At 54.2% G+C, this 22865-nt stretch overlaps 7 protein-coding genes across 7 annotated transcripts; 3 read left to right on the forward strand and 4 right to left on the reverse strand.

Moving 5' to 3' along the window:
- Window positions 1–701: 701 nt before the first annotated feature.
- On the forward strand, window positions 702–3084 carry JCM15063_001035 (uncharacterized protein; the record flags this gene model as incomplete). The annotated part of the gene is made up of 7 exons (XM_076678836.1): window positions 702–863; window positions 957–1247; window positions 1318–1648; window positions 1715–1836; window positions 1901–2002; window positions 2079–2351; window positions 2419–3084. 7 exons carry the CDS (start codon window positions 702–704, stop codon window positions 3082–3084), a joined length of 1947 nt encoding a protein of 648 aa, XP_076534074.1.
- Window positions 3085–5283: 2199 nt separating this feature from the next.
- Window positions 5284–7347, reverse strand: ADA2 (chromatin-binding transcription regulator ADA2; the record flags this gene model as incomplete). The annotated part of the gene is made up of 5 exons (XM_076678837.1): window positions 5284–5939; window positions 6010–6127; window positions 6208–6744; window positions 6818–7069; window positions 7135–7347. The coding sequence occupies 5 exons, from the start codon at window positions 7345–7347 to the stop codon at window positions 5284–5286; spliced, it is 1776 nt and encodes a 591-aa protein (XP_076534075.1).
- A 149-nt stretch (window positions 7348–7496) lies between these two features.
- Window positions 7497–8437, forward strand: RRP40 (exosome non-catalytic core subunit RRP40; the record flags this gene model as incomplete). The annotated part of the gene is made up of 4 exons (XM_076678838.1): window positions 7497–7730; window positions 7792–7941; window positions 8017–8171; window positions 8242–8437. 4 exons carry the CDS (start codon window positions 7497–7499, stop codon window positions 8435–8437), a joined length of 735 nt encoding a protein of 244 aa, XP_076534076.1.
- Window positions 8438–10370: 1933 nt separating this feature from the next.
- On the forward strand, window positions 10371–12211 carry JCM15063_001038 (uncharacterized protein; the record flags this gene model as incomplete). The annotated part of the gene is made up of 7 exons (XM_076678839.1): window positions 10371–10436; window positions 10512–10682; window positions 10757–10840; window positions 10916–11024; window positions 11089–11132; window positions 11202–11744; window positions 11819–12211. 7 exons carry the CDS (start codon window positions 10371–10373, stop codon window positions 12209–12211), a joined length of 1410 nt encoding a protein of 469 aa, XP_076534077.1.
- Window positions 12212–12845: 634 nt separating this feature from the next.
- Window positions 12846–16274, reverse strand: VPS53 (Vps53p; the record flags this gene model as incomplete). The annotated part of the gene is made up of 14 exons (XM_076678840.1): window positions 12846–13205; window positions 13285–13441; window positions 13507–13589; window positions 13649–13718; window positions 13788–14095; window positions 14161–14494; window positions 14554–14666; window positions 14720–14840; window positions 14906–15121; window positions 15187–15273; window positions 15346–15544; window positions 15606–15756; window positions 15823–15968; window positions 16061–16274. The coding sequence occupies 14 exons, from the start codon at window positions 16272–16274 to the stop codon at window positions 12846–12848; spliced, it is 2559 nt and encodes an 852-aa protein (XP_076534078.1).
- A 354-nt stretch (window positions 16275–16628) lies between these two features.
- SEC61 (translocon subunit SEC61) lies at window positions 16629–18617 on the reverse strand (the record flags this gene model as incomplete). The annotated part of the gene is made up of 8 exons (XM_076678841.1): window positions 16629–16726; window positions 16807–17161; window positions 17230–17335; window positions 17414–17930; window positions 18017–18193; window positions 18269–18353; window positions 18456–18473; window positions 18543–18617. 8 exons carry the CDS (start codon window positions 18615–18617, stop codon window positions 16629–16631), a joined length of 1431 nt encoding a protein of 476 aa, XP_076534079.1.
- Window positions 18618–19075: 458 nt separating this feature from the next.
- On the reverse strand, window positions 19076–22793 carry RGR1 (Rgr1p; the record flags this gene model as incomplete). Its single annotated transcript, XM_076678842.1, has 8 exons — window positions 19076–19169; window positions 19255–19460; window positions 19545–19821; window positions 19894–20306; window positions 20387–21281; window positions 21353–21755; window positions 21825–22040; window positions 22115–22793. 8 exons carry the CDS (start codon window positions 22791–22793, stop codon window positions 19076–19078), a joined length of 3183 nt encoding a protein of 1060 aa, XP_076534080.1.
- Between the last annotated feature and the right edge of the window lie 72 nt (window positions 22794–22865).

Here is a 22865-nt window from a genome sequence, read left to right on the forward strand (position 1 = left end):
GCCGACAAAAAACGCACCTCGAGCGATCAATCCTACGTTTGCGCGATCGGGGAGAGTGAGCTGCGAGAACGTACACGAGGCGCAGACGGTGCTCACTGAGAGGGATGCAGTCGGGCCTGAGAGGGAGAGCAGCGAGCAAGATGTTGCGACACTTTAATTTCGACAATTCCAAGGCTTAGGCTTCCGATTTACTGTAAAAAGAAACAAATTCGTGCAAATGTGAGTACGCAGAATACAAATCTAAAATTCAACCCTGTCCGTTTTGAACTTTTGCGCACGTCGGCTTCGCGACATTCGGCTGACCAAGAGACGCTTCCGTCGCTCGTGCACAGGAGCCAGGAAACCGGCGCTGCTACGGACTCTCTTTAGCTGGCCGACGCCGTCGATCATGAGCTGTCTCCGTACGTGCCAGCCGCGATACGCGCCAGCGCGAGCGCAGGTATCTCTCGCTCGTCTGCCTCGTGCTGCTTTCGCTCAGATCTGCTCGAGACTGCGTATGGCCGTTCTCTGATTGCGTTCTCGCCCGACGGCGATAGCTTGGGACCTTCTCTGTGTGCTGCGGCCTTCTTTTCGTTGCTGAGACTCTGGTCGAGATCCGAATCCTCACCTCGCTCGCATCTGCCTTTGTTTTCCGTTGGGTGACCCTGCACACTCGACGGTGCTTACGACGATCCGGGTCAAGCGACCCTCCGCTCCGGCCGATGCTGTATCTCACCTCGAGCCACTTCTCGTTCTTCCTCCCGCTCGGGTTGATCGGAGTGTTTCGGTACCTGTGGTTCTTCATTCGCCTCTTTGCCGCGTGGTCGTACTCTCCCATCCCGATCCCAAACAAGCCCACCTACTTTGCCCAGGAGGATGTCACCGTTGCGTCCCTTTCTTTTCTCTCGCACAGACTCTCTCTCTCGCTTGTTCAAGGACTGACCCGAAACCTTTCGTCGTTCGAGGTGTTTGCGTAGATCGTCGTGCCGACAATCGACAGCGATGCCCACTTTCTCACCGCAATGCGCTCCTGGCTCGTCGGTCAGCCGTACGAGATCCTCATCATCACGACTTTTGCTGTCCTGCCCGCACTCGAACAACTCGCGCAAGAGATGAACCAAGAGGATGCAGAGAAGAACCCCGAACTGTTTGAACGAGGCTTGTTGGGACGAGATGGACAAGGCAGAGTCCGAGTGTTTGGAGTTGACAAGGCCAACAAGCGCAAACAAATGGTCGAAGGCATCAAGCGCACCGAAACCGACATCATCGTAAGTACTGTACCTGGGCCGTGGGTTCACGCTCGATCGGGACCGTATTAAGAACGTGTAAGAAAAACAGGTCTTTGCCGACGATGATGCGATCTGGCCTGCTCGCCTCCTCCCCTACGTCCTCGCCTGCTTTGAAGACTTGTCCATTGGCGGAGTCGGCACTTCTCAAGTCGTCGCGCCGTTGCGAATGTCAGGCAAGCTCACCGTGTGGGAGACCCTCGCCGCGTTTCGCCTCTCGATCCGAAACGTCGAGATTGCCGCGAGCAGCTACCTCGATGGAGGCGTACCCTGTCTCAGTGGCAGAACCGCTGCGTACAGGAGTATCATCCTGAAGGACCCTCAATTTATGCACCAATTTACAAACGATTTCTGGCGGGGCAAATACCATCTCAATTGCAAGTGTTTGTTCATCTTCTCTCTAGCCACTTTACCGATCACTGACCCCATGGATTTTTCGTCCTTTGTAGCGGGAGATGACAAATTCCTGACGAGATGGTGCGTCAGTCATGGATGGAAGACTTGGGTCCAGGTATGCAAAGGCGCCGAGCTGAGGAGTACGATGAAGGACGACTGGACCTTTCTCAAGCAGGTGAGTCAGCCCATTTCATCTCGATTGTTGTTCATACCCATGCTCAATATCTGAGGGTGCTTAGGTCCTGAGGTGGACGAGGAACACGTGGAGAAGCGATTTGAGAAGCGTGTTCATCGAGCGGCACATCTGGACTGCTCATCCCTACGGCAAGCCTGTCTCGCATGTATCGCTATGAATCATCTTCTGAGCTGACTAGGTGTGAATTCACGCTCACAGTTGCATATTCAATGATCGACAAGTTCCTGAATCCTTTCACTCTGCTAGCAGGACCTGCACTCGTCATCTTTCTCTGCGCTCGGTCGGCTTCAAACGAGTCTATCGAAGGAGTCTATGTCCTTCCAGTGTGGAACATCCTCCTATCGTGGTGTTTGTGGCTCACCGCGACACGCACGGCGAAACTCGCGCCACACCTGTGGAATCGACCTCTCGACATCATGTACGTTCCCGTGTGGGTCGCGTTCGGGTACTACTTCAGCGTCATGAAGCTGTATGCTCTCTTTACTTTGCACGAGGTGAGGTGATGGATTCCACCCTCAAGCAAGATGCTCGATCGGAAGAGAACTGACTCGTTCTCTCTAGGTTGGATGGGGGACTCGTGCGGGCATCGACACGAACAACTCTTCTCCGGACTCGAATGCACCAACACCAACCCCAACATTGAAAGCGGGATCTGCGACTCGCACGTTTGATCCAAACTCGCCGCCTCCATTCCCAGGAGTGATGGCAACATTCCCCTCAAACCACGACGAAGCGAATCGACCTGAGTATGTCGAAGGTAATCACCAACTATCGACTGCACACCCGTCTCCGAACCCGTTACCCACATCTTCGCCTACTTCGACATACCCGGCTTCTCCGCAAGGGGACCCGTACCCGCATCTGCCAGCACAGGACCAGTACGGACATTATACATTGCCTACATCCGATATGCTCAAACCGTTGTCACCTCTCGCATTGCACGTCGAATCTCCCGAATCCCAGGCTCACGAGGCTCACGCTCCCGGATCTCCGTTCGAGAGGCTCGAAGTTCCAGCGGCGACGGACGAACAGTGGAGAGAGTGGGAACGAGTGACGAAAGAGGCGATGGAGCAGTTCGAACGAGACCAACGGGACGAACATCGAAGGATCGAAGAAGGTGAGGAAATCCGGTTTCTATCCGGAGGCCATGATCACCAAGATCCGTTCGCCGATCACCATGCTTTCGGAGGGAGTAGCGATCAGGGCGGTATTCGACTCGTGAGCTAACAGACGAGGAGGGGGACGCTGTTGCAAAGAGACCGATATTTCTTCCTACCTCCCTCGAGATACCCGAGAGAAGCAATTGCAGAGTTTCGGTACTGTCTCGAGAGCTCTACTCGCACCCGAGGATCGATCTCCGACCCTCATTGACCGTACGAATTTACCCAAAGGAATTCCGGTGAACGCTGTTTTCGGGCGCGCGAACCTGAATTATCGTCGTTTCGAGAAAAAAGATGGCTGGTCGAGGTCAAAGCTCGGCTCGAAACCTTTCCTGTATTTGCCTCCGAGACCCCATGTCTCTGTTACGGACATCTTTTTGCTACAGTTACAACCTGAAAAGGCAAACGAAACCTGCCGTTGGTGTCGTAACGGGTTCCGGTCGCAAAAGTCATGGCTCTCCGACGGGGGGATTCGAGATGAGAACCCTTTCTTCTCGATTTGGGCCACCACCTCCGAGATCGAGAGTATTCTTGCAATGTAGGAGCAAACTCGGAGCATACATCTGTACTGAAATGAACGCGAATGCCGTCTTGCAAAAGACTGTCTACTCTCCTTTTTCTTCTCACACCTTGATTTGCGCAAATACATCTCAAACCAAAACCGTCGATCCGTTGAACCCTCCCAGTACAACATGCGCTCCCTAAGCTCGTTCTCAATCGTTTTCGGATTCCTCGTTGCCCTTTTCTCCCAAGCTCTAGTCGTCGCGAGACCATTGCCCGAACTTCCAAACAACGCATTGGACCGACGCGCCGACTTGCAAGATCGTGGCAATTCCGGAGAAGGAGGAATCTTTGGTAAGAACGTTCGATCATACACATACCCTGTTTTGTAATCATTAGCTCACACATACCTTTCAATGCTCATCCCTCTCCTTCCCTTTCGCTGGGCTCATTCGGGTTTGAACTCATTCTGCCAGTTCCTCATCCTAGACCTGGACGACACAGTGGTCCTGTCAAAATCTCCAACCCAAAAGGTCAACGACCCAAAAACCCAAAGAAGCCGAACCCCCGCGACTAGAGCTGACAGCCGGACGAAGCCTGGCGCCCGATCGATGCCTTGGGTCTTTTATGTCACTTTTTACGAACGGGTTTAGGTTGGTATGTTGCACGAGCTGTTATCGTAGGCAGGAGTTTCATCTTTCGAACTTATTCTTCAGTTCCTTTTGGTTTCTTGGTCAAATATTTTCGTCTCTTTCGTCTGTACGAAGTTTGGGCTCGCTTTGTAATTCGTCTTTTGGCACTTGCTCCTAATTCAGGTTTCCAATCCTTCTCCGCGTACACCACCCCCCATCTGATCGACAATCGCCACTCTCCACCACATGACCAGACCAGTGACCTGCAGCTCTGTTGGTGACGCAGCTTACAGCCCCTTTCTCGAGTTTGGGATCCAAGATCCGACAAGGCACGAAATCCGAGCATATCGAATAAAGAACAAACAGCTCGTCGAGCGGGAGATCGAGGACGCGATGGAAGGCGGTGGAGCTAGCGACAAGGCCGCTCAGGAAATGATGTTCAAGGCATTGGGGGAGAGCGGTCTCGTCCGGTGCCATCGCCTCCATGACCGCCCGCTCGACGAGCTGTTTGTTCTTCACCAGATATTTCTCGAATTTTGCACCGCCTCGATTCCCGAATCCAGCTCGACCAGGGTACAAAGCCGAGTCACGAACGGACTGACATGTCACTGGTGGTGGCATATGGTGGAGAGTAGAGAGTGTGAATCAGATGGGGGGTATGTGCGGGGCGGAGGCTTGGGAGAAGTGAGCGTTGAGCGAGTCTCGCGGAGCGGTCAGGGGCGTCCGTAGCGGAGAACGCCTGAGAAATGAACATTCGGTTGCTGTCAGCGACGAGCAGCGACGTGGCGAGTGAGTGGGTGAGAGAAAGCTCGCTCCCGCCGGAGGGGAATCGGCAACTCGCGATCATCTGTACGCCTTTCTCGCGGCTCGCAATCGCGCTCGCGCCCGCACTCGCGCGTATAAAAACTCGGCTTTTCAATCGTAACTCGCCGCCAGATCCGAAGCGTCCTGCGGCCGCAAGATACGATCCTGTAATTGCGCGACAATGAAGGCATGCCGATAACGAGCGACAAGAGACTACAACAGCAACCACATAGTACTTCCTACAACATTTGGGATATGAAAGAAAGCGGGAGGGGAGAATCAGAGGTTTTCTAGCTTCAGTATTTACTTTTTTAAGGTCTTCGGTACGATCATGACTCGATCTCCATCTTGACGACCTCGTCTCGACTCGTTCCGTTCGTAACAGCGTTCACCACATCTTGCGTTCGTTCCGGTTCGATCAACCCTCCACTGACTTGAAGGAACTCCCACACTCTTTCAATCTTCTCCCCCCACTCTCCCATGCCGGTACCGTCTGCGTTCCCGTTTTGTTGGTGGTACTGAATCTCGTCCTCACGTTTAACTGCGTTCCTCGCTTCGTGAGCGTTCATCCTTCCCTTGAGTCTCACGTATTCGCGCAGCAGCGTCGATTTGAGGAACAGGTACGGTTTCGGCAACATCCTCAATGTCGAACACAATTCCCGTTCGAGAGGAGTCAAGAGGTGCAACGAAGCACTCGTCGCGAGTGTGAGAGGTCCTTGTTGTTGATGCTTCTTGGCCGATGACGAAGTGAACGTGACGTTCGATCCGGTCGAAGCGGACAACCCTCCTCCTCCCGCCCCGCCCATCGAACCTCCTCTCGCACCTCGATCGAACGAGAGCGACACCGAATCTCGGTACGATGCTGCTTTCGCAGACTGTCGAGACAATTTGAGGTTGTCGTATTGTGCTGCACCGGCGAGAGTCGTGACTCCGTTTCTTCGATAATCCTGCAGCTCGGCGATCCGCTTTCTCAACGTAATCTCGTCTGTACAGCAATTCGTGTCAGTGAGTGATGAGTACAGCGTGTTCGAGTCCGGGTATGAAACGGGGCGTACAGAGCAGACCCTCGACAAACTCTTCGTGATCTCGTGCGGTTTGAATTCGAGCAAAGACTTTTGTCCGAGTGATCAAATCCCGCTCGTCCTTGTTCCGTTTCCGCTCTGCAGCAGAGATCTAGAAAGGTGGAAGAGAGGGGATTTGTCAGTTTCTGCAACATGTGCGCAGATTGTAAGAGGGCAAGGGAGGGGACCGACTGTTTTGTAGTTGATCAAGCCTCGATCGAAAATAAGATCTTTCGCAGCCATGCGCTTGTCGTACTTTTCGTTGAACATTTCGAGCACGCTCATCTTGAGCTCGAGTTCATTCTCGGGTTCGTCACCTTCCTTTTCTCCGTCAACCTCGCCTCCGAGTGCACCTTCTTGCTGACTCTGAGCCGGTTTCGCCTCGTCATCGTTATCCTCCTCCAAGTCCCCACTGTCCCCTTCCTTGAGTGTGATCGAAGCTTGCTGTTCCGGCGGAGGTGGAGGAGCGGCAGGTTGATCCTGTCCGCCAAAGTGATACACTTTGCCGAACTCGAGGTCTTTGATTAGGACCTCTGCCTCGTTCTCAAACTCGTGTTCAAACTCGAGACGTCCGGGCATGAAGCCCCCAATCTCGTGACAAGTTGGTGCAGATGCGAGAGGTTTGGGAGGCGGGAGCGGCAGCGGGCGGGACTGGAGAATTTCGAGTCGGGTCTTTTTGAGCGATGCAAATGTGTCGATATCGGTTGGACTGAAGTTGGTCTCGACGATCTGCAATTCAGAGAGTGAACTTGATCAGGAAAAAAGGAGGCGCATAGTTCCGAGGTAAGAAGAACATGCGCACCGGTAGCGGCCAGTCGGGACTGTTGAGGTAGATCTGTTCGTAGTGCTCCTTGCATTCTTCCTTCGTTCGGCCGCCGACGTGTTCCGAGATGTCTGCCCAGTTGCCAAGGCCATACATCTCTGCGCCCTCGATCATGAGCAATTCCTCGTCCGCTCCCCACAGCTGGGTGAAGATGGGGAACGAGTGCGACGAGATGATGCGGTACGCGTGCGTCGGTCGATGCGGTCCGAGTGACTTGCCATGCAGGAAGCACTGCAGAACACATCGAGTGAGTTTGACGCGCGTGGAGCGAGAGCGAGAGGGCAAGCGCGACTGACATCAACACACAAGTCAAAGTCGGGGCAGGTCAAGCGATCCACGGTCGCGTTTTTCTCGGCGCAGCGCACATGGACTGAATGGGTAATGTCGGCCGAGCACGAGTCACACGAGGCTTTGATACCCGATTCGAGCGTCGGCGCGAGCGATTGGTTTGGCGCGGGGTCATTCCCAGGCGTCTCGCGCGGTTTCTGCTTGCGCTTCGTGACCGTCATGGCGACCTCGCCCGAGCGCGTTCCCTGTATGTCGTGTCGTGCCCGTGCGAGAAGGTGACGTCGAGAGGGACGACTCGCGCGAGATGATTTTCATCAACTAGTTGATCGCGCTACCACCACACAGCGACTAAGTCAGACCTACGCAAACGATGCAAGTGCTACTGCCGGGAGATCTGCTGCCCACCGTGTCGACTTCGACTGCAAACCTGCACCTCGGACCGGGCCTCGCCTCGACTGCTTCTCGCTCTTCCGCATCTGCTGCGCCTACCGCGTCAAGCGCTGATGCCCCACCCGCCACTGTGAGGGCAACACGGGCAGGATTGCTCGGATCCATGCCGACGAAAGATTCCCATCGGTTCTGGCTCGAATCGACTCTCCGTCGGGTCAGTCTCCGTCTCTCTCCTCCCACTCTCCCATACATCCATTGACAGACCCATCCCTCAGTATACTCCTTCGCCTCCGGAGCCCGTGTTGGGGATTATCACCGCGAGACATGCAGAAGGATATCGGGTCGACATTGGCTCAGCGCAACCGGCTTCGCTCGACGGGCTCGCATTCGAAGGCGCTACCAAACGCAACAAACCCAACCTCAAGGTACAGCACCGAATTCGACTTGCGGCTCTCATAAATTGCGCATTACTGACGTGTTCCGTCCTGAACGAACGACAGATCGGAACGCTCGTGTATGGATACTTGTTGCCGACCCCGCCCTTCGCGGAACCGGAATTGTCGTGCGTTGATCAAACGACACAGAAATCTGCTGGATTCGGAGAGCTGCTCGATGGTTACTTGATTCGGAACGTCGAGCTGAATCGGTGTCGAGCGTAAGTCGGTTCTCAGGAACGTTTCAATCAAGATGCGAAAAGTCTTGACTGCTGACGTGATCTCTCACAGTCTCCTCAGTCCAAAGAATCCGTTACTGTCGAAACTTGGAAGCAAGTTCCCGTTCGAGGTTGCAGTCGGGATGAACGGTCGGATCTGGGTCAAGGCCTCGTCAACGTCGACGACAACACCAGGCGGTGGTGGAGAGGATGCAGAGACGGAAGAGCTCGAGAAGATGTGTCAGATTATTCAAGAGCTGAAAGGGTAGCCCTTAGCAAGGTGAAATCGTACTTTTACGATGATCAGGCCCTTCCCTCCTCTTTCTGAATTCGCAAGAGGACCTCACTCTTTCGAGAGATCATACCTCGATCCTCAAGCGCTGCTCTCGCTTGTCTTCTCATTGTTGGGACAATCGGCTTGCCTTGATCCAAGTTCTCCTCGTTTTCCCCCCCCCGCGCCTCATCGAAGCTTCTCGACGTTAGACATCGACCGGGGTTTCCCTGTTTCCATCTCGATCACAGTTCGGCGCGAAAGGGTTTCATGTAGCCGCAAATCGACAGGCGGACGAGCGGACGAGAAAGAGCGGCTTAGCGCTAAAAAAGACTTCAGAGTTTGCAGAACCCTGCGATGCTTGAGCCTCGCGTGCTGTGTGATGTCCCTCCTCTGGAAGGAATAAAAACCTGGCTTGCGAGGATGAGGCCGCACATTGTGCATTGACAGTATGCAGCAATGTGCGAGCCAGTCCCTCAGATATCATGACCGATGTCGAGGACAGTGCGCACGAGGAAGCGAACGAAGAAGGCCGGAATCAGAGTTTTCGAGACGACGCTAAATTCCATTTTGCGCGCGGGGACAACACTTAAGGTTCTCAATTGACCTTTCTCGCTTGGCGACAGCGAAAACACACACAGTACAGCAATGTTGAAGTCGGTAGTATGCATGCTCTGCGCTTCGGTCTCCTGCCTCGAACAAATCATCGCGCGCCGTCTATGCAAGCCATTTGCCCGCTCCCGTCACCGGCCGGTGCGCGTGCGGTGCAATACCCTCTCTGAGCTCTCCATACGATCCACACACGAGTCCCAAGGAAACATAATTCAATTAGCCCTCGCAAAGTTGCAGGAATTGTTCATTGTTGACTTTTTTGTCTCTTCGGAATCCGGGGCAGAGAGTTTCCGATCTACCGGTCGTTCCGAAGGGAGTATAGAGGCGCACGCGCCTCGTTACTCTAGCAGGTTCTTGAGGTCTAAATACTGCAACGTGTCCTCGATTCTGCCTCGGAAACGGAAAAGCTCTGCCCAAGGATGTTACCTCGATGTAGTAAGAGCTCGTTCTGTGGCTTATTTGTGTTCGATCACAGGGATCCTTCGCAAGCGTCGAGGAGGTGACCCGCGCAGGCTACAGGAGGAAGAGTTTCAACCGCCAGGATCGAGTGGTCGCGCTGACTTCAGAAGTCATGGTGGATTGACAAGTCCTCGACGACCTATGTAGTTGACTACAGTGTATCTTTGAGCTTGTCGAGGGACGAGCGAGCAGCGAGCGCGATCGGACTCTGTGACACTCCCGCGGTACAGCTGTAAACTCGGCCTTCGTGCTAGTTGAAAGTTCTGTTGCGTCTTTTCATTTTGTTCCATCAAGCTTGTAATGAGCGCAAAGTTCAAGCTACCCCGGGCTGACTCCGCACATTCCTTGGACGATAAAAATTCCTGCGTCCTGCGATTAACCGCAAAGCTTGTCCGCACGCGACGATCCTGGTCGATCCTGCCAATGGACCTTCGACAGTGGCATGCCCATCGCGCCTTGGTCGCGGTGCATGGGCTCTTCGGGAGTCTAAGTCGCCCCAACCTTCCTCTCTCAGCGGAAATGGGGCCCTGGCATGGATCGGGTAACGCTTCAACCTTCCCCCTCACATACATACAGACACGCTTCCATGGCATCGCGATGACCGGTCGCCCTGACCGTCGCTCGGGACTGTCGCCATCCACCCCTGCCCTCCTTTCCTGGGGACAGAACAAAACCCGCTCGACGTTCTTCCTTTCTCTCTTCTCTCTTCATCTCATCACTTCCTCTCCTTCTCTCTCACACCACTCTTCCACTTCTCCTTCCCTCGGATCTCTCCCCGGACCTCGGCTTCTCTCGCACTCTTCCCTCGACACTCACTTCTACTTTACATTCTCTTCCTTCCACTCTCGCTTTCTTTCAATATGCTTGTCAAGACCGCCCTCGCCATCACCCTCGCCGCCCTCGCTTCGGCCGCTCCCCTCCAAGAGGTTAGTCTCCCTTTCCAGCTGCATTCGCGGTCATGCCGAGACGCGGCCCATGCTCACGATGTCTGTTTCCTCTAGTCGCGTCGCTCGATCGACTTCACCAAGCGTGCCGACATCGTCAACACCGACATCGGAGCGACCCTTGGCAAGAACTCGGGGGCTAACGTCGGTGCCGTTGTTGCTGGCAATGGCGACATCACTGCCGATGTCGATGCCAAGCTCGGCCACCTTCTCGGCCTTGACACTCGCGTGAGTTGCACGACTCTCGTTATCGCACGTTCGCCCTGCACCATATCCTGATCCCTCGTCTTCTATCATCACAGGTCTCGCTCGGTCTCGGTAAACTTCTCAAGGGTCTCCTTGGCGGTCTCCTCTCGAAGCGCGACACTACCCTCTCGATTGAGGAGGTGAGCTGCAACGAGTTCTCGTTATGCCGCAGGGGTTCCATCTGACGCTGACTCTTCTCTTGTGACTTACCTCAGCTTGTCAAGCGCGATGACCTCATCAACGCCGGTGTCGCCTCGACCATTGGCAAGAACTCCCACGTCAACGCTGGTGCCGTTGTCTCGCAAGGTGGCGACATCGCTGCTGGTGCGCTTAGTCCTTTCATCCCATTGTCAAGAGGCTCTATCTCACGAAGCCACACGATTTACAGATGTTGACGCCAAGCTCGGTCGCCTTCTCGGCCTGAACATCAACGTGAGCTATACTCTCAGAGACTCGTTCATGACGGGCCGATTGCTAACATCTTTGCTTGCGATCTTGCAGACCGACATTGGACTCGGCCGCCTGCTCCGCAGCCTCTTGACTGTTCACCACAAGCGTGACGACATCACCCTCCTCTCCGACCTCGAGATCGCCCACCTCCTCTCGTCCAACACCGACATCCGTCTCGGTCTCTCGGAGATCCTCCGCTCCCTCGCCCACATCGACGTCAAGGTCTCGAAACGCTCGGTCGTTGACTCTGCTGTCGCCGCCACGGTCGACCAGTCCGGTGTCGCCGCGGGTGCCGCCGCCACTGTGGGTTCTTCGGTCGGTGCAGCTGCTGGAGCTGTCGTGAACGGCAATGGAGTTGCTGCTGGTGCCCAAGCCGCCGTCGGCTCGATCTACACCGACACGCAGGCCGCCGTCAACGGAAACGGAGTTGGACTCGGTTCCTACGTTGCTGACGGCAACTCGGTGGTCGGCACCGGTCTCATCGCCAACAAGGATACCGGCATTGACGCTGGCGTCGTCGCTAAGCTCGGCAACCTCCTCGGCGTTCAGGTCAACGCTCAGACCACTCCCATCTTGAAGGGTCTCCTCCGCGGAGTAAGTTGTCTATTCGGCCCTGTCCGCCTCACACTTCCGGTGCCCGAGCTGACCAAGGTTCTACCTCTTGACAGCTCATCCACAAGCGCTCGCTCGTCGACACTGATGTCGCCGCCACGGTCGACCAGTCCGGTGTCGCCGCGGGTGCCGCCGCCACTGTGGGTTCTTCGGTCGGTGCAGCTGCTGGAGCTGTCGTGAACGGCAATGGAGTTGCTGCCGGAGCTCAAGCTGCCGTCGGACCCATCTACACCGACACGGAAGCCGCCATCAACGGTGACGGAGTCGCGCTCGGTTCCTACGTCGCTGGTGGTAACTCTGTTGTCGGTACCGGCCTCATCGCGAACAAGGATACTGGCATTGACGCTGGCGTTGTCGCTCAACTCGGTCACCTCCTCGGCGTTCAAGTCAACGCTCAGACCACCCCGATCCTCAAGGGTCTCCTCCGTGGACTCCTCGGCAAGAACTAAGCTCATCGCTTAACTTTCGCACTTTCTCGCAATCGCAACTTCGCACAGCAAGACCCCCTTCCCTTTTCCGCACCTGTTTATGCTCTCTCTTCTCGGCTCCCATGATTCTCGACTCGGTCTGGTTTTCCCTCTCATCCGGTTCATCTTTCTTCTCCTTTCCCCTTTTGGCTTCTCTTCTCTTGGTAAAAAAGGAGGATGGTTCTTTCTTCCTTGGTTCCCTTTTCTCTCGATAGCAGTACCCCCACTTCTTTTCTTTATTTATTGATTCGGCTCTTTCGGTTTCCTTCTGTCATATCCTCATCCTCTTGTCGTCTACATCTATTTGACTTCATCGCGCAATCGCAATCAAACGCTTTGCTCGCATCTCCTGCTCGCGTAGTCCTACGTCTCTGGAAAAGTGAATCGCTTGTTCTTCAACGTCTCCTTACTCTGGTTCTCGCCATCTACTCCTCAACGCCGTTCGAACCAGAGTCGTCCCGAGGCGGATCTGTGAGAAGAATCACTCATAATTCACCCATGCTCGAGAAAGGGTTTTCGATATTGCTTCCTCCTGACAGCTAAAGTACACAACAGAATGGTCTTTCCAGAACAGATTTTGCAAAAGACGAGACCATGGGAGGCAGAAGCTGTTCCTTCAAGATGAGGTATCTTTGCGGAACAATCTCGAAGAGAACGCTCCGAACCGCGAGAACCCTTTGTCTCCATCTCGATTCGGTCCAGGTTGTCCAGCAGGTGTTCCTGTTCGACTCGGGTCTCGACTGAGTGAACCGGTTGGCAAGATCGGGATCGCGGCCGAGGTGAACCCACTAAAGATCGACAAGTTGTTTGGCGCGAGGGGAGTGCTGATTCCTGATGCCGAAGGAGACGTGAGCGCTTGTGATGAAGGATCCATGTCGAGTTGTGTCAGGAACGAGCTGTCGGATAGTCCGGAAGCTGTCGACGTTCTCGCGAGGAACAGATCGAGCAACTTGTTCTGATCGACCCGTCGAACGCCCTGGATGGAAAAGAAAAAGAAACCCCCGGTGATGAATTTTTCGGGCTCTAGAGTTATGAACAAGGCTGGAGAAACTCACTTTGAGATCAAGAATTTTTTGAAAGTCCGAGAAAGATTGACACGGGATGAGCAGGAGGTAGTGTCGAATGAACCCTTCGGCGGGCTCTTCGGGAGCCATGATGACTTTGAGCAGAGTATCGACGCGTTGGATTGACCGCGAGACGTAGCGAGAATAACTGTTTGCGCAAGCGACACGCCGAGTCAGCGCAGGTACGAGCACGATCGAGCGCCATTCACATACGAAGTCGGGATCGGCGCCGTATCCCCCGGGGCCAACACGAGGTGCATCAGACAGTGTTTCAGGCCTTGCAAGTCCAAGAGCAGCTGTGTACAACGCGGTGTCATAAGAAGCAGGCCAGTACTGAAGGTTATACGAGACTCACCTGCTCAGCCCCGATTTGAGCAATCGGTCGACATCGAACAATGGTTTGCAGAAATTTCGCAAGGACGAGACTGAAAGTACAAGAGAGTCAGCAGATGCACACACAATCCGAACAGATCATTGAAGAAGGACAGACTCACCCGACAATCTTGTCGCAAGTACTTCGCACATACTTCTTCTGCTCGACGCCCTCTCTCACGATCCCGACGACTGTGACACACGCCCTTGTGAGTTCTCCGACATATTCGCTCTCGCTGCTGACAAATTCGGATTCCTTCCAAGGACTGCGGGCCATCGAGTTGAACGACGGTTCGACCGTAAGTTCGAGTTCTCGTAGGATCGCGAGCAGTGCCGCCGAGATTGATCCAGTAAACAGTTCCTTCTCGGCTTCGAGCGACACTCGATCTTTGAGTTCCGGTTCGATCTTTTCTTGTAACCGTTCCTCGAGCTGAAGAGACGCTTTGGTGTTAGTCGATCGACCCTTTCCGAGGAGGATGAGAAGAGGTGACATACTTGAGCGGCCGTCTCGAGGCAATACTCTCCAGTATTGAGCACGAGACAGGCAGTCTGCAGCTCTTGCAAATTCGGCCGTCCTTCTCCTGATCGTCGATCAAACTTGATGAGCGCCGCATTGAGCACGTCCTCAGCGTACGTCTTGAGCCACTTGCGATACACCTTGCACAACTCGAGCAACGGTTGGCCGACGGAGAGCTTTGCACAGCGCTCGAGCGCTTCTCGATAAAAGTAGAACAACTCGGTGGAAGAGGGCAGGACTGCTGAGGGATTGTCGGATGGAGAGCTCGATATCCGGGACGACGTGAACGACTGGACCATCTCGGAAAGCATTCTGTTTCCAGGACGTTGTCAACAACGTATTGACAATTCGCACGATGGGACGAAACTGACTTGTCCTGCGCAGCGACAAAGATTCCAAGGTAGGGCTCAAAGACGCTCGCGATAGGCAAAGTGGCGTCCTTCCCTCCATACTTGATCGCCGAGAGGGCGAGCACACTCTCAAACTGCAGATGCGTATAAGTTGGGGTCAAGGGAATGGAAGATAAGATTGACGTACCGGCATTGCATACTTGCGCGCCATCTCGCGCTCAAACTCTGTAGTCTGAGCAATCGATTCGAGCAAAAGGTTGACATCGAGTGTCGATGAGGCTTTAGACAAGACACTCTTGAGGTCGTTTCTGTGTAGAACCGCGTCAGATCTTGCGATTCAGATAGTCCGAGACCAGACGCTTTCGTCTCTTACTTGGTCACTTCGCTGAACGAGCCGGCCAGAACCGCTCCCACATTCCAACTAGTGGGAAAGAGGTTGCCATTTTCGTCCTCGTGAGACTTGAGTATCCGCCTGAACCACGCAAATCTGCGCGAGATGTTGTCGAGTTGACCGGCTTCCGAAGTCGAACCGAATATGCGTCGATAGTCCCGCAAGAGGAGCAGCGAGTACCATCGCAAGAGACCCTCTCTAGCGTGAGAGAATCGTTAGAAACTTTTCCGGAGGACTGACGCGAGCTGACGAAACCAACTGACCTGGCTTCGTCCTCGAGAGCATCGACTACAAGACATGCTTCGGTCAGTTGAGCAGTCATCGACGCTCGAGCCGCCTCACTCGAGAATCTGTCAGGCATCAAAGTTTTGTATCAGTATCGCGATCCAACTTGAGGGACAGAGGACGAGTTGACAACGAACGCATCCTCAAAGTCGCGCATAACCTGCGCCTTGAGCACGTTTTGCACTTCATACACTCCGCGACTGACTGCCGCTATTCGCTCGACGCTTGAGAACGTTTTGAAGTACTGCGAGAGCTGTTTGACAGCGCCGAGCGCTTGTGCCGTTTCACGATATTGCCGCGATTTGGCGAGTTTGGTCAACTGATCAAACGCGTTGACTAAAAATGCATAGTCAGACACTGCAAAAGGACGAAGTACCTGAGACAGGGGTTTACGGACCGAGCATCTGGAAGCGTTTGAGGGCGTTCATGCTTGCAACGAGGTTGCGTTTGGCCAAATCGAGCGACTGAATATCGCGAGTAATATCACGCACGACGACCTCGCTCTCGGTCGCGGCATCTCGAATGGCCGTCACTTGTGACAGTAGCTCCTGCAATGTGATTCGTAACAAGTCAGTCGTAGATGTCAAGGATATCTCTTGGGAACCAGTGCTCACTCCAATCAGTTCTTGAATCTCGCTCATGTTGATCGGATCCTGCTCGCGTTCGAGCATGTCGGTCAACGCTTCAATCTCGTCCCGGATCGTGTGGATCTTGGTCCGTAGCAGGAGCGCCACGAGTGAAGCATGTCCGAGTGCCGTCTCTGTCGATTCGGTAACCCCACCTCGTTTCGCCGATCAGTTTTCCTCTCCCGACTCGTTTGAATCGACCAGTAGAGGGCGCGTGGACACTCACCATCGGGCAAGAGTTCATTCAAGATGTCCTCAAGCTGTACACCCTCCTGTGCTGCCCCACTCAGGACAAACGTGTCGAGAGCGTCTCGTTCGCCTCGACGCGAATCCGGTTCTCGAGGGTGCAGTAGCGCGAGCAAGAGCTCGCCAGGCAGTTCAGGCAACGGCTCGTGCGGACTACGAGCTGGTTCCGACACGGCTATTGTCGGAGTCGCCATACGTCCGCACGTCGAAACTTTGGAAACAATACAGTCGAAGACGCGCGTTCCGTCATTTCTTTCCGAACGAGTGAAATCGCATATTCGAACATCTTCTCTGTTCTTCAAGATATGCAGACCATGGTAGGGGTATGCTTCGTTTTTGTTTGTGCAGAAGAAAAAAAAGAAAGAAAGGAAAATGGTGTTCAACTACTAATTCATCCCCCCCCCCGAGGATATCCACCCTCTCTCGTTTCCGCTCGCCTCCTCCCTCATCCGCCTAGCACTTGTCTGATTCGATTCCTGTGTGGAAGGTGCTTCAAGTCGTGCTCTCGCTTCTCTGATGTCGAACCACCTTGAGCAGGACGTTCCGGTTTAGAGAAGATCTCCAAACGTGTCTGCCAATCCAGGAGTTGTCTCCTTGAGCGCCGTCTCAAAGTATGAGAAGATGATCGTGACGCAGAGCAAGATTCCTAGTTGTCACAAAGAAGTTTAGTACAGCCGCACAAAACTGGCAAAAGAAAAAGTTTGTCGCTCGAAAAAGGAGACTGACCCGTTCCGGAACCGAGAGCGCCGACGAGATCGGCCGCAACAGACAAGAGTCCAATGACAGCACCTCCAAAGATCGCTGCAGTCGGGATCACGCGTTTGAGTTCCTTGTACATCGATCCTTCGCGGTGTCCAGCAATGACCATTTGTTGATCCTTGAGTTGACGAGCAACGTCTCGAGGTCCCGAACCCGAAATCTCGATCCACGTCTTGGAGAACAAAGCGCAGGCCGAGAGCATGAAAGTGATGTAGATGGCCGTGTGAATCGGGTCCGCAACGACTTCGCGCAAGGTGTGCGGTGGCGACATGTAATACGCCATCCCCGATTGTGCGACGAGTTGAGTAGAGTCGGCCATAGGCTAATGGATACAATCAACAAGTCAGTCTCCTCGTTTCCCGTATTCAGTCAGTGATGAAACGAGCTAACCCCCCAAGTACCGATCATGCGGACAAAGAAGTTTTCGGGGAACCGGTTGAACAGCATTTGAGAAACGATAAAGACATTCGAAGTAAGGGCAGACTCGAGCATGATCCTAGCAATACGGCCAACAGAAGCAAATTCAGTCTGGGAAACGAGTCGAGGTGAAACAACGCGAGAACGCGGGACTCACGGCATGTTCGAAGTGTAGAAGAGCTTGACAGGGTAGGTTCCACGCTGACCTCGGAACCGGTTGCTCTTGACGGGGATTTCGATGCGGAATCCTTGCAGGTAAATGACAAGCGCAAACACGGCAACGGTCGCGACAAGGTTCATCACGTTCGGGAGTCGTTCGCGGTAGAACGCCTCCTTGAGTGCACGACTCTTGTCGTTCCACGTGAACAGCAGGTGGAACAGCGCGATGAGGGCGCCTTCAAACTCGGGTCCACGTCCCGTGTTGACCGTCGTCGGCGAGAACGCTTTCCACATGATCGATTCGCAAATGTTGGTCGCGATGAACAGGTTGATACCTGAGCCGAGTCCGTACCCTTTTTGAAGGAGTTCGTCGAGGAGGATCACGATCAAAGCGGCGACGATGAGTTGCAGGATGAGGAGGAGACAGACACCAGCTCCGAGGCTGGAAGGTTCACCGTACAGTCCCGTCAGGACGTACACGGTCGCTTGACCGAACGCGATGAGGAGAGCGAGCACTGTTAAGAAACCCCACACGGTGAGCGATTTCTGTCTAGATTGTTGCTCGCAAAACGTTGCAAAACGGGAGAAGTTCGAGCCTCACGTTTTTGTGCACCGCCAAATAGTGCTCGGTCCTCCTTGAGCGAGAAGTCGACGTCGATCAAGCCCGCACCCTGAAGGAGCTGGATGATCATGCCCGAAGTGATGATCGGAGTGATTCCCAATTCCATGAGGGTACCCCGGTTCGAGGCGAGGATTACTCGCATCCAGTACAGAGGATCTACCATGCTTGATTCATCAGTACCTGCCTGGTGCTTGGGAGGCGCAAGAAAGGGGGTGACGAAATTCGACTCACCCGACGAGTCTGACGAAACGATACCGTACAGTGGGATTTGAGAGCACACCAAGAAGATGAGGAGAGTGATTGCCGTCCATCCAACCTGTTTGACAAATCCGCCGAGGGGGTTAGCGCGGGTTGTACACCTCGGAGGGGTAAGGGTCGAGGGTTATGCCCGGGGGCTACGCTTTAAAGACAAACTCGCCTTTGTGTTGAACGGGATCTGGAACGAGACACAGTGGCGAGGTCAGCTCAAGGGTCTAGACTGGGACACTGAGACTGGATGACTGACCTTGCGATCCGGTGCCGAAACCTCTGGCAGGATCGACAGGAATGGCTTGACCAAGTCAAGCGCACGGAACGACATCTTGTTGGACAATCACTTGAAACTTGCGGCTGCTCGGCACTACTATCGTCGAGCGAGAAAGAGGAAAAAGGGGGAGACTCGATTGATGTGGAGGAAAGGAGAAGCGAAGGGATTCGCTTGGAAACGCGACGTTCGGAACACTCTGGACGGGACCGAAACCTCGAACGAGACAGTCGAGCTACTCGGTAGCTGAGTCGGGGCGGAACGCGAGGCGGAGAAGTCGGTGGAAGCACACGAGGAGAGTGCGCCTAAATTGACACGTCTCTCGCGACTGTCACTAATTACGATTTCGCTAATCTCGTACAACTCAATCGTACATCCTACGAGGTGAGTGTGGTAGTTGCGAGACCATCGCAGTGACGGTCCGAGACGCGAAACATCCATAGAAAAATCAATCGGTTTCAGACCTCTCGTAGCTCACGACCGAGAATCGTTCAAGCAGAATGCGCGCGGGGGTGTTATTGCGCAGTCTGATCTAGGATCCTTTTTCCTGACTCTGTCCGATGCCGCTCGAATCCTTCAACCAGCTCTTGCACCATTCCAGCATAAGCCCTGCCGAAAACAATACGATATCAGTCTCTGATTCTCATACAGTGCGCAGCTTCGACGGGAAACAGAGAGACAGTAGACAACTCACCTGAGCAAGCGCTCAATCGAACTCAACAAATCATTCTCGGTCAAGAGGACCACGCTTCTCGTCGCGGGGTTGTAGAAAATGTTTTCAGGCAACCCAATGTCTCGCTTGGCAGCAGGAGTCGAAGATTTCGATCGAACTAGGGTCGAGAAAGGTGCAGGGAGGCAAGCTGAAGGGAGAAGAGGGTTGAACCGCACGTGCAGGATCGTCTAGCGACCCAGGGAAAACAGTCAAATCAGTATGCAGTTCCGCAACACCCTGGATACTCCCAAAGGCACGCAGACTGAACTCACTCGTATCACGTTGGTTTCTTCGTCCCACTCGCACCGTAGCGCCGCATTTCTGAGAACGAGTTCTCCTTGATGCGCTTTGTCCTTCCACGAAACGACACTCGAGAACCGCACAAGATTGTGAGTATCGACGATCAAGTATGGTGGAGGATCCACATCGAGCGACAGTCGCGTGGATCTGATAGCAGGCGCGGTGACGGTTGGTGAAGAAACAGAACAACGGTACGAGATTTGGCGAGAAAAAAGTTGTTGTTCTAGCCGATACACCAAAATACGGTGACTGCGCAAAGACGACGTCAGGAAACTTGCGGAACCGGGTTTCGCAGGGAGAAGAACGGAATGGAAACTCAACACGCAGTAGGTCCAAACTTTTCTCAACACGTCGGCCGTAACCCACGATCCGAAATCGCTTCCACGTTCGTCCTCCGATCCCACCCTGTCCTTCCCTGCCTCGTTCCCCTGATAGATCCACCCGACTTCGGTGATTTCGACCCAGGTGTTGCCGGTTCCTTCATCCCTACAATCCTTTGTGCCGACCAACCCCATTCGGATCCCTTCCCCGATCAAAACAATGCTCAGGTAAAACCCTTCGAGGCCCTGCTGCTTCGTGTGTGCATTGAGAGGAACAAACAAGAACGTAGGACGCCCGACTGTGAGATAAGGTAGAGGTCCGAACTTTGATAGTTCGCGAGGCAGGAGCGGCAATCTCCGCAAAGACGGAAGAGACAAGAGAGTGAGCAAGATAGAAATCTCGTCCAGTATCGTCTGAACCGAAGGGCATGAAAAAAAAAAAAAGGTCAGCGAAGACAACAGAATGGAGGACTTCGAGAAGAGAAAACGCCTACAGTCGCTCTAATCTTGGCAATCACTTCGGGAACACTCTTGAGCCAAGCATGTCCGTTCCCTTCGCCCGAGAACCTCGACGAGTTGATTCTCTCGCTCGCGCTCCTCAATCTCCCTTCCCGATTCCCACTCTCCCCAGTTCCCAATCCTTTCCCAAGCTGCTCAGCGGTGTTTTCTTCGGCGGCGACATCTTCCGAATTCGTGCAAGCGCGAATCTCGAATTTTCCCGATTTGTGATCAATGTGTAACGAGATCGCATGAGGTCCCACGAGTGGCACAAAGACGTGCTCCTCCTCGGAATCTCTAGCTCGATCCTCGTCTTCTCCCTGATCGTTGACATCTTCGTCAAGCTGCATCATACTCGCACCTCGCGCCCGTCCCGTTCGCATCACTTTGATTCCTTCGAATCCAGCCTGCTCGAGTTCTCGTGCAATCGATCCCACAGTACTCCTCGAGTACCGGTATGTGACCATCTTCAACATGTTTTCGAGAGTCTCATCCTGGGTCAACTTTGGTTCGGGTTCTGATCTTTCGACTCCTTCCGGTGAGAGGTGACTAATGTAGAGGCAGGTTGGAGGGGGTTCTTTCTCGGGTATTGTCGCGTCAGGTACTCTTGCTGTTGAGTCGACGCCGTTCAAGGATACATCGGAGGTTGTCGTGGGGTTCCGGGTGAGGGAAGACAAAAGATGGTCGAGAGCCTTCTTGCGTCGATCGTCGACATGGTCTGTCGAACCCGAGAAATCCGGGACTGATGGACGTGCTGGATGTACTGGAGAAGGCGCAGCTGGTATCGGATTCAGGGAGAAGATGAGGGTTCCTCCAGGACCTGTCAATGGTGTATTTGTTGTGGGTTTCTTTTGGTTCGCGCTCGGTTTCGGTTTTGATTCTTCGGTATCACTGTTTCGATTCACGTCAATATAGATCATCAGTCGACTTGAAACGATGCGACAGTTGATCGAACGACTCACTTCCAATACCGGACCTTGACTTGATCTCGCTCTCCATTCATCTCGACGCTCAACCCACAGCCGTTCCAATCACTCTGGATCAGGCTCACGGCCTGACTGTAGATTGATTCCAACCGGTAACTGAGCGCCAACCGTTGCAGAAACGTGTACGCCCGTTCGAGGGGTTGGTCGCGCTTGCGTTTCGCCCGTGCCGAGGCAAGGTCGGTCTTGTATGTCTGCACCGACTCTTCATGCTTCGCTTCCAAGTCTGCTGTTGGATCTTTACCCTCGAAAGGTTGTTGCGAAGGGTTTGGAGGTGGAGGCGGTGGTGGAGGGGCGGGCAGGAAAGGTCGACGCGCGAGTTGAGCGTTTCCAAGGTCTATCAGATGTTGCTTGAGCGGTCCAGTCGGGGTCGGGTTCCAATCTGTCGTGTTTGATTCTGGTGAGTTGCATTGTTGCACGCGGGAACCACCAACAGGAAGAGGGATCGTACCCCGTCCGTTCTGATCTTTGACTTTGAACAGGAACTTGATTCCGAGCAAGTACCACTCGGACTGGTCTTGCGCTGCAAGCTTTCGTTCGAGCTCTTCCTCGTCGTCCGCAGAGCCGGTAGTAGCTTCTCGAGGCTCGCCATCGGAGGTTTCGGTTCCCGAATACACAAAGCTCGCCTCCCACGATCGATCTATCGTGAACGTAACTCGACCGTCCGCTAACCGATATCGAAAGACGGTCAAGTCAGTGCGCTGCCGATTCCGTACAGGTTCAAGGCGCAAACGAATGTACCGATTGTGTAGTTTTCCGTCATGAGTTTTGGTAATCGGTCCATGCCCATACGGAGGCGCCACCGCATGACCTGTTCGCACTCTCGCATCGTTTCGATCACCTGATCATCTGCGAGGCTCTCCTGCGCCATGAACGCTTCTCGAATCGCCGAGGGCAGCGCCGGGTACGTTCCCTGCTGCAAGACTTGCAGACTTGTTTCGAGGTCATAGTTCCGGACGCGCGCATTGCGGAGGCCTTCAACAGTGTGTGAAAGCCCATGGATGGTCTCGTCCAGTTGGTGGTTCTGGTCGGCGAGGAAACCAATGATGTTCATCGACTTGCGGATCCGATCACTCTCGGCCGACCAGCGGGTCAGGACGAGGAGTTTGAGAAACTGGCGACGCGTGTGCAGGACATAGTCGACGAGGAGCTGCTTGCGTTGTTGATCCGAGTGAGACGGCAAGGTCTCGAGCAAGGTTGACAAGTCCGAGAACGACTGGGTCACGAGGCGATCGATCAGGTATGACAGCGGGATCAAGTCGGTTGCTACGGTGGGCAATTCTCGCTCGTGAACCGAAGGTTTGCTTGAAAGCGGTGGCTGCGCGGTAGCCGGTACAGCTGAAGGCGCTGAAGTCGTGCCGTTCGTCGTCGGGGCTGTCGACGTGGGCGCGATCGGTATTGGCGGAAGAGACAGGTCCATCGTCCCGGTTGCCGTCAGCGAAGAGGTCCGGGGGAGAAGTCGTGTCGAGCGAGGATGCACGCGAGCGGACGA

Source organism: Sporobolomyces koalae (assembly GCF_050403365.1).
Source record: "Sporobolomyces koalae JCM15063 DNA, S_koalae_JCM15063T_v1_ctg17, whole genome shotgun sequence".
Taxonomy (NCBI): Eukaryota; Fungi; Basidiomycota; class Microbotryomycetes; order Sporidiobolales; family Sporidiobolaceae; genus Sporobolomyces; species Sporobolomyces koalae.